This window comes from Hoplias malabaricus, chromosome X1 (genome assembly GCF_029633855.1).
Source record: "Hoplias malabaricus isolate fHopMal1 chromosome X1, fHopMal1.hap1, whole genome shotgun sequence".
NCBI lineage: Eukaryota > Metazoa > Chordata > Actinopteri > Characiformes > Erythrinidae > Hoplias > Hoplias malabaricus.
In genome coordinates, this window is record NC_089818.1 from 4010908 (window position 1) to 4021855 (window position 10948).

Consider the following 10948-nt stretch of genomic DNA (forward strand, 5'->3'; position numbering starts at 1 on the left):
CAAATAAAATTCTAGGAGTTTGGACCTGGACCTCACAGTTTGAATAACTGTGTCTGACCAAATGTGTCATTATTTTTCCCAATGTTGAAATCATGTGGAATTTACCATGTACTGCAAAGAAAGTAAACCAGAGTAGTTAGATTTTTTTATCTGGAATCATGAACTTTATTAAGCAAATATAAAATATACACCAGGGAAAATAGTTTTCCTTTTGTTGGTCCAAGATTTTTTTTTTTCCTTTGTTTCCAGTTTGTATCCATTGTTATGTTTTCTTCAAAATAAACAACGTTCTTCCAAAGGGAAAGAAGCAAAAAAAAAAAAAAAAAAAAAAAAAAAAAACAATAATAAAAATTATAATAATCCACTAGTTGAACCCAGTAAAAAAAAAAATTGTTAAAAAAAATCATCCCACAGCAAAATTGGACAAAACCAAAAATGCAGAACAGCCTTCAGTTTGGCCTCATCTGGACCACAGTGAAGATGACGTTCCATTATTCAGATCAACTATAGAGTACACTGCCCACCCCTCTCTTGGAAAAGTCTGGCGAGTGTGTTAGCCTCTGGCCCCCAGTCATCCTGCTCAGGGGGCTCCGGCTCTGACGGAGGTCCAGGAAGGTCCAGGGAACTTATGGAGCCTGAGGGTGACCCCTGGCCCTCGTAGGCATAGGTTTGGAGTGAATCGTACGGAGGGCCACTCGTGTCCTGATCCGCCTCCATTACTTTGAGCTGGATAACATCATGGATGTCCTGATTGGGCGGAGTTTGTGAAGGGCTCAGGCTGGCCCCGCCCAGAGCCGCTGCCCAGACCTCACCCCTTCTTCTCCGGACCTCGCCTCCTGCTGCTGAAGGGTTTCTGAGGGCGGCAATGTCAAACGCCTCTGTGTCCTCTTCGCCTCCGCCCTCATCATCGTAGGTAACAACATTCTCCCGGACGTCTTCCTCTGAAATGATTAAGCCTTCCTTCTTTATCTTCTTACTCCTCAGGGTCACGAACAGCACCACGATTGCTGTGAGGAAAAGCAAGCAGGGTGGTTACATACTGCAAGTATTAACATAAAAAAATAAAAATAAAATAAAGATCATTACACAGCTTATTATGCAGTTCTCAAATTCATAAGATTCATATAAATGAGCTATTCATGGATCTAATTTGAACCACTCCCCATGGTTTATCCACCCTTGAAAACATTCACACCACTCACGCACCTACAGTGTTTGTATGTAAGAGTACAGTCATTTAATCAGAAATGATATAGGTCCATACATTTTGGGGTGTCCCAACTATAGGGCATGCAACTATAGAGCTATGCTATGATTTTTGCTATTTCTAGACATAGTTATATTAATAAAAGGGGCATTCCAAATATTTTTAATAGATGTAAATTATAAGTTATAGTTAGTCATCTTTGTTCACTAAGTGAGCTCCCATCCACCGGTGGCACTGTTTCTTTAAATCCATTCAGACTCTTATGTACCTGAAGAAGTGTTACAGAAACAGCACTGTAATTTATTATTTTTTTTTTAAGATGATTACACGTAGGGTTACACAAACACAAGATGCCATTTTAACCAATCAGAACTTCAAGTTATGTTTTCTCAAGTTAGGGTTAGTGGAAGATTGGCTGGTTTTTCCAAACAGAAAAAAAGTTGCCAGAAACTTACATAAACATCCACCAACATTATAGCATATTTTTCCTTATGCAAATGTTACACATTATGCAAATTTTAGGAATGGTTTTCTAGTAAAAATAATGTATACGTTCACATTGAAACCAGGCTGAATAAAGCTTTCATTGTCATTACATTTTAATAATATTCCTGATACCAGTGGAAGCAGTAAATACCTGTTAAGATTTGCCTTGGAACAAGTGAAATCCTACAAAATGGTGGCTATTAGCCTTCCGTAATTAAACCCCACATCTGCTTTTTGTCTGAAATATTTATTCACACACTTGCATCAACTGTAATGACAATGTACAGATGTTTACAGCATGAGGGTCTACAATTAGCCTTTGACATGTAAAGAGACTGGAGGCAAAGAGCTGTGTATGGGGAAGACTGCGTAATTGCTCATCTGCTGATGTGAAATCAATAGTATTTTATCACTCTGTTAATGTTAAAAACAGGCTGAGGGTCTCAGTTTAGAATGCAATTCAAAATTAATCAGCAACGGTATCATGCCAAACAATATCATGTCTAAATATATTACTAAATATTGCATTTTCAGCGTGTGGCTCATGCTCTTCAGTGTTGACTTTGTCTGTAGAGAAATACTCTAGAAGTATGACACCACCACCATTTTTCTGTGCTAACTTTAGCCCAGCATCATTCCCATCCAAGCTGCGAGGTCCAGCTCAGTAAGGATTCTCCCACCAAGGTATGAAGTGTGCTCATATACACGTTGTGTCTGGTTGCTCTTTGGTGCAGAAGTCTACATTCGTCAAAAAAAGCAGGTTCCTCCAGAGAGAGCAAGAACTTTCTATTTATGGCAGAGCTGGAGACAGAGGGGGTGAGAAAAAGAAGGGGTTGTTCCGCAGGGTGGAGCCTCACATCTTCATGTGCAGAGCTTTAAACAACACTACATTAGGTGGAGATGGCTATGGGGAGTGGCTTTGAAGATGAAGCAATTGTCAACATTAAAAACTGGATTTATGACAGTGTTCTGTACCTTTTTGACTGCCTAAAAGAGACCCATGTTAATGCATCAGGTTCTTGTTATTGAGTCAGACTACATCTGTCCTGGTTTCAGTCTTGACGCAATGTTCCACATTCTTTCTGTTCACTTGGACTACACAGCATTTTGAACTGTGATTTATTTCTTTTTTAATTTTCATTGAAAAGGATGGTGTAGTTCAGGACTAATCACTTTCTGGGAACATGGGGAAATACCCCAATGTATCCTGGTCTTGTAGCCAGATCCAGGGAACTCAATTCATTACACTGATGTCTCTTGACTTTCCCAGATCCAGATACAAAGGAGGAAGACAGGGGGTAACAGGGGGTAACTTGGAAGAGATTGAACCTGAAGTTTCTGATCAGTTGTCACTCGTTTCTAACAGTCTTGACTCAGATTCGATGTGTCCTTGGTCTTGACCCTGAAACTTGAATTTCCTTGATCTCAGCCTTAAGTGCAAATCAAATCCAAACCCATATCAAGTACAGTACTTTAACTATTCAAACAATTTTTCCAGAAAGAAGTTCACCTTAAGACTCAAGACTAAAAATTGTGGCTTATCAGGCTTTAGACTTTAGGCCAGCCATGTTATAGTCTAGAGGGCTACTAGTTTAGCCAACACAGGTTTGTAAGACAACATCCATGTGCTAAGCAAAATGAAGGATAGCTCTATATAATGGTTTAAAATATAAATACATACAGACGAGCTGGGGACTGAAGGGGATTGAAAAACATGCCTTATAAGGAAGTATCTACAGACAGGTGGGAAAAACAAAGGCAATTACAAAGCCAACTTTTTTTGGCTTTCACAGGAAAAGGGAACAAAAGGACACTTAAGGAAAGGCTGGCAATCACAGAAAACAGTAAAAGAAAGAAATTAACCACTTTCTCAACCAAGAGGGAGGAAGGTAAGTGCCTATCCTTGCATCAGAACTTAATGTTAGTTTGTTAGATGCTGGTGTGAACTGTAAAAGGCTTCCTACTTTCAGAAAGAGAAAGAACCCTGAGAGTAAACTTAAAAAAAAGGGCTTTAAGAGAGGCTTAAAAAAGGAAGATAAATGGGAGTGCAAAACTCTCAGCCCTTTTTTACCAAACTTACCGGCCATATTACATGACCCGAACAAAGTCTGTCTCCATCTGAGTTTTTATAAAGCCCTCAACCCAGTTGTAGGGTGTTGGGTTTGACTGTCCCTGGGAGGTGCATGACATCTCCCTCTGCTGGCTGGAGGAGCCCCAGCAATGTGCCCAGCCCTTATAGTCTGGACATACGTTTTCCAGTTTTCCAAAACTAGAGGACACTATGATCCAATTGCTATTCTACTGCTATAATAATCCAAAATAATTCCATGAAAATTGCATCTGCTTTGTTATTTACAGAAATTAGATCAAAAGTTCTCTAAATTATTTTCTTGCCTCAAATCTGGCCCACCCAGTATGAGCTCTCATTTTAGGACAAATTGGTATCAAGCCAACAAATCTAGTACAAGAAGCCACAACAAGATGCCCCACATATTTTGGAACTCCTGCTAATGCTAACCCTAATGGTCTCAACATGCTTGAAGGAGAGCAATAAATACCAGGAATGTCTGTACCATCGCTTGCCATGTTGGAATAATTTGAGGCTATTCGTTCAGTTTACACTTCTATTAGTTGTTTAGCTATTTGTAATAGCTTTTTAGCCTTAGATACTGTACAAAGCAGTCATTAGCCTAGCAAACTATCTGACCAATATGCTATGCCAACAAGAGTCCTGCATCTATAGCATCTGTAACATTGTGGCTGATATTCAACCTCCACATGTCCCCCACTCTCTTACCCAGGAGGATGAGGATGCAGAGCAAGATGGCAATGAGTGCCCCGGTGCTAAGGCCTGCGGAGGACAGGAAGGCCTGGGGCTGACAGATGGGGGCTCGAAGACCCCCCCTTCTGCAGGGGCACACCCTCAGGGTTAGGGTGCTGGTGCTGCTGAGCTGAGGCTCTCCTCCATCCCACACCACCACGGCCAGATACTGGAGCTCCTGCTCAGCTTGACTGAAACCCCACCTCCGAGATATTATACTCGCACTGCTGTCTGTCAGAGAAAGAGAGAGAGAGAAAGAGAGAAATTATATATATATATTTTTATATATAATATATAATTTATATGTAATGCATAATTTGTGTGTGTCAAAGTTTCCAGATTAATTACATGCCTTGATGCATTAACCTTTAAAACACTAAATTATACAGATGATAAGTTGTAGAATACCGAATGTCAGTACCTTAGAGCTTCATTTAAGGCCCAACCCACTCTTTTCTTACTGGCCACCAGAAAACCCCTAGCTCACCTCAGTTTGTAATTGTGTCACTGAATTAAACCCACAACACCTCCAAAAGGTGAGGTCTGTGAGGTCAAAACAGTAAGGTCTGGTGTCCTACACTCACCCCATTCAAAGCAGGCTTTACAGACTTATATTTACTATGTAGACCTGGCCCCACTGGCACCGTTAATGCATTCCGTTTAGCTGTCTCAGTGATACTGTATACAATATCAGTGGCTCCTGCTTTGTTGTTTCCAAAAATAACACTGTCGTCAGCAAACCTGAGGTCAGTTAGGGAGTCATTGTCATTTTAAAGAATACGACTGTATCATTAGTAAACCCTTTGTAAACTTCTGTAGCCGATTCCATACCAAATCTGAAACTATAAAGGAACGCTGGGTCAGATTTGGTATTTTTTTGCTCTTTGGCTCCAGTCTTCCACATGCTGCTTCTTTAACCAAAGCATGTGATGAAAGTTTTCCTCAGTCTTCATTATTTTGAAGGAATTATTAACACAAGTGCACCATTCTCCTCACTCTGATTGGATACATGTAATGCTGGTTGTCATGGTAATGTCCACACTAAGTAGTGCCCTATGCATGGACATAATGCAGGCATACAACGTGCATACAAACCCCTCAGTCTTAATCCACAGTCAGTAGGAATTCAGTGGGAAGGCAGAAAGCCCTGTATGTAATTGGAGCTACTGTTTGCTTAGTGTGGTGAGACTGCAATTCTCTGCTTCTTGGTTTTATGTTGGACCGTGTTTACATCGACACGGCTGTAAATTATAGAGACACTTAAACAGTGTTGCTAGTTCAGACTTGATTTGCAAAGCCGTTTTATACAAACAGGTTGATGCAGCACTCTACTGTCAACATGAACCAGCGCAGCCGATTGTCCTTCAGCGCAAACACGCTTTATTAATTCTACAACTTTCATTCTGCAGTGGGGTGTGTGTGTGGGGGGTATCTTCCCTTGTCTCACATTCACTTCTCATGTTTCTATTTCTTCCACAGATTATTCCAGTCCATTAGTTCCAGTCTTCTCTCTCTCTTTCTCTCTCTCTCTCTCTCTCTCTCTCTCTCTCTCTCTCTCCCTCTCTCTTTCTCTCTCCTTAGCCCTGCATTATATGCAGAGTCATGATCCCCTCCTTTTCAATGCAGATTCTCATCTCCTCGGAGCAGGGATCAACAGCAAGTGCTCATGCTATGGGTGGAGGGGATCTCTGAGCTCTGGACACTCACTCTCTCTGATGTCTTTTTAGAAATTAATGCCTTCAGCAAGCTGCGCTAGACTTGCAGGTGATCGATTGAATAAATCAATGAGCAGCAAACTAACAAAAGCAGCAGTAATGTGGGAAGCTCCAGTGTCCTTCAAGAGCCCCCTTCAGAGTCACAACAACAATCCATGAGTTTTATGAAGAAATTCCACAAAGATTGGGGCTTGGGTCAGACTCAAGATTATTTCCTATGACCTGACATTGCTAAAAAAAAAAAAAAAAAAAAAAACTGATTAAAGTTACTGAAGGATACTGGCTGTTACATCATATACAGAACACACTGATGTAGAGCACAGGTTGGTCTTTGAGGTTTTCAGTATTTCAGGTTAGTCTTAAGGTGATTACTTATATATTTGACTGAAAGACCACATCCAAGGTTTGCTCAGTGTTCACTAAATATTAATAGCATTTGTTCATGTGAATTTCTAACTATAAAACATAAAAAAATAACTTTAAATTTCACCTAAACCAAACCCTAAACTTAACCTTAATATTTAAACTAATCTTAATCTTAACCCTAAACTTCAAACTAAACAAATCATATCTGAGCTCCAAGGGGCAGCATTTTGTGCTTCCGGTTTATAAAAAGAGGTTCTGGATTGGGAGATGAATATATATTTGTGTAGCAATGACACGTTGAAGCTGGAGGGACAGATACTTGACGATTTCTGAGAGTAAATGGAATCAGTGCTTTTCAGCAGTGGTTCTTGGCTCTTAAAAGAGCTGTTAAGAGTGAGTCAGGACACATTTTTTCAGATACATGTTTTTAATTGGACAGCGACGATGTATATTTACAATGAAATAATTATAACAATCTCACTGCAACTATATTTTTATCTGTATATTTATGTGTAAAGTATATTTTCTTGCTTCACACAAATTATATAAATATCAGGTCAAGGTCATGGCCGTTTATAGAATAAATGTGCCCTATTTACATGGGTTGCTTGGTGATGCAATTCATTCCAGCTGCCTGTCCCTGGACACGCCCACCACTTGCTGCATGGGTGATGCTGTGTGATTTTATTGCTTACAGTGTGTAGCAGGGTAAGAGGATGTAACAGCAACCAGCAGAACTTCTCAGGAGTTAGTTTTCTTTATTTTTCTTTATTATTATTATTATTATTATTATTATTATTATTATTATTATTATTATTATATTTTTAAAGGCTGACATTTATAAATTCAGTCCTAAAAACTTAATATTAAATTAGGAACGTCAGATGGCCAGTAATTACACAGATCTCACACATTTCCAGTGAACCCCGGGAGTATATGCGTGGAAAAAAATGTGGATACAGTCTTGGCAAATTGCAAAATGGAGGTTATTTATACTGCTTCTGTTTTAATTTGTTCAAGAAATTGCACATCAACCAAATGACTGCACTTAATACCAGTTTCTACAGTTGTTAGGACTCCTATAAACTGGGTGAAAACTGTCTGGAAAGTAACATTTTGTATTGTTTATAATTTGGATATTTTTTGTACATTTTTCCAAGGAGCGATCTCTCTTTACAATACCCAACATGCATTGCAGAAATACACCAACGTACCACTGCCAGTACACTGAGAGTGTGTCATTAGTTACACCCCCCACCCCACCCCTCCACCCACCACCCTTTAATGTTATGCCTGTAGTTTCTGGGGCTAATAACTGCCCCCAAAATAAACATTCCAGTGTGTGATGGAATGGCTGCCTCTCATAAAAATAAGTGCATTCATTTAATTGCTCCAAGTGTGGATCATTCTCAGCGGGTCTTTCACGGGAGCGACAGCGAATCATAAACACATTTCCTGTGAATCGCCATGGGAACGGAGCGTGCATAAACTGCAGATGTAATTAATCTTGGCTGCGAAATGTGGGGTCCGGTGCTGAAGAGTGGGTTTCTGCAGCTCTGGCTCAGTTCCTGGTGGCTACGGCTTGAGCTGGAGCCTAACGTAGGAGTTTAAGTGCAAGAGCTGTGGCCAGCAGATGATGCATAAAGCCGCATAGATCCACGAAGGGAGGACAGGGGCCCAGAAGGGACAGTCTTCACATAACGAGGCCCCTACGGCAGACGAGACTCACGCATGTGGGAGTCCGGCCATGGGCTGAGAGCTTATGACATAATCTGGCCTTCTGACTGCGACCATATTTCTGCAGCCATCAGGGGACGGCAGAGAACAGAACTAACTGTGCACCTTCCAGATTCGGAGTGTTATTTGTGCTGCTTCGTATAAAACCCACACCAACTTAAGCCAATTTGAACACCCACTGCCTTTCTGCGAACTGGAGAAAAAGGCAATGAATTCTTCCGAGGGGAATCGCAATCCATTTAGTTTTGCCACCTCCCAGGCTTGGCGCTTGAAGTCTTATGACACAGTTCCAGTCGCTGCCGTGAGACGCTCATACTCTCGTCCAATCAGTTGGCTCCAGCTACTCGACCAACCAGGCGCTTGAGTCTTTTGAGAGGTGCCCTCTAGAAGCTAATTTATATTTATTAAGAGATACACATACAAATAAAAAAAAAAACACATTACTATACACTGAATAATCACCTTGTATCTACACTCACTGTCCTTTTATCGGCTCCATTACAGACTGTAGTCCACTTGTTTGTCTACATCGTTCTTTATCCCCTTTTCACCCTGCTCTTCAATGGCTAGGACCACCACAGAGCAGGTGTGATGTGGGTGGTGGACCACTCGGCAGTGACACTGACATGGTGGTGGTGGTGTGTTGTGCTGGCACCAGTGGATCAGACACAGCAGTGCTGCTAGAGTGTTACTGCTGAACCCAAACAGTGCAGCAGCAGACGAGCTACTGTCTCTGACTTTACATCTACAAGGTGGATGAGGTAGGAGTGTCTGACAGAGTGGACAGTGAGTGGACACAGGGTTTAAAAACTTCAGCAGCTAGTGCTGTGTCTGATCCACTCGTAACAGTGCAGCACACACTAACAAACCACCACCACGTCAGTGTCACTGCAGCGCTGAGAATGATTCACCACCAATATCTGATCATTTCACACAGAACCAGCATGTATTGCCTCCTTTCAGATCTTCCGTGAGCTGCGAACACCTACAAACCCTTCCCTGCGTCCCACCGTAGACACTTACACATGCATCTTTGCCAAGTCCACTCCCCAGTGTGCGTAGGCCTCTGTTATGACCCATCTGCGAGGCTGTTATTTAGGCGGAGCGAAGCCCCGTGTTGGGAACTCGGCTTTAGGCTGCGGGAAACAAACCGAAGCAAAGCCCTAAAGCTCCAGCAGCAGAGCTCAGGGGTCTCGGGGTTTCTTAGCATCTGTTTCTGATCTCCCCGATCGCGCCGTTAAACCCTTACAGTCCGCCGAAAGCCTGCTGAAGCCCCGCTGCCTGCTCCAACCTTTCCTCCTCCACCCCCTCTCTAAAGGACTCCTCCAAAAGAGCAGTCGGCCTTTCTGCCGATGAATCATTACGGTCTGACCATCTCCAACAGACAGCCTTGAGCCAGCAAAGACACAGACCTGGTTTCCCAGGCAACTGCACCACTGGCCTCTATCTAGCTGATATTAGAAGAGTGGGGTGGGGGTGGGAAGGTGAAGGGCTTCGGAGAATGAGCAAGATCCATGCGACAACACATGATGCTAAATATGTGTGTCTAGAGGCGCTGGTGGTTAGCTTAGAGCAAACATGAGGAAATCAACTCTCAGGAGGCAAATTCCATTATCCAGAAACCAGAGGAGAGGGGGCTCACGATCTTATTGGAAATCCGGAGGAGTCATATACAAACGAATGAACATCTGCTTTGTGTTTTTCCAACTATTTTGTCCTCGGCTAATTGAACAAACCAGGTGTTTTCCATAAACATTTAAACATATTTCTTATTTATACGATTGTGAATTGAAAATGATTACTGTATTGAGTGCTGTGATCCCCTAAATTATCCCGATTCTAAATAATATAGACATTTCAAAAAGTTCACTTTTAAGACGATATATCAGTACCACCATGGTATAAACTTATAAACTTATAAAAATCCGGCCTGGTCTCAAATTAAATTAGTAAATATTTGATTCAAAGAACATTCCCAGAGCTTATACAGTACTAAATATAGTTTGCCCTTCACGGATGTACAAGTGAATCTATGATGCCTTATCCCTGCCCTTAAATCTAAAACTAATATTAAACCAAGCCATAACCCTTACCCTAACCCTAAGCCTTATACCTCATTCATTATCTGTAACCCTTATCCAGTTCAGGGTCACGGTGGGTCCAGAGCCTACCTGGAATCATTGGGCGCAAGGCGGGAATACACCCTGGGGGGGGGCACCAGTCCTTCACAGGGCAACACAGACACACACACACATTCACTCACACACTCGCACCTACGGACACTTTTGATTCGCCAATCCACCTACCAACGTGTGTTTTTGGACTGTGGGAGGAACCCGGAGCACCCGGAGGAAACCCACGCAGACACAGGGAGAACACACCACACTCCTCACAGACAGTCACCCGGAGGAAACCCACGCAGACACAGGGAGAACACACCACACTCCTCACAGACAGTCACCTGGAGGAAACCCACGCAGACACAGGGAGAACACACCACACTCCTCACAGACAGTCACCCGGAGGAAACCCATGCAGACACAGGGAGAACAAACCAACTCCTCACAGACAGTCACCCGGAGGAAACCCACGCAGACACAGGGAGAACACACCACA

The 10948-nt window shown here is 42.2% G+C and overlaps 1 protein-coding gene across 1 annotated transcript in view; it reads right to left on the reverse strand.

The window, feature by feature from the left end:
* Nucleotides 1–414: 414 nt before the first annotated feature.
* Nucleotides 415–10948, reverse strand: part of LOC136675427 (cadherin-18-like) — a 33884-nt gene continuing 23350 nt past the window's right edge. The window contains exons 8-9 of the mRNA XM_066651973.1: nucleotides 4491–4745; nucleotides 415–1007 (exon numbers count right to left, since the gene is read on the reverse strand). Of these exons, the coding sequence (XP_066508070.1) occupies nucleotides 505–1007; nucleotides 4491–4745 (758 nt within the window). The 3' untranslated portion in view covers nucleotides 415–504. The remainder of the gene's footprint in view (nucleotides 1008–4490; nucleotides 4746–10948) is intronic.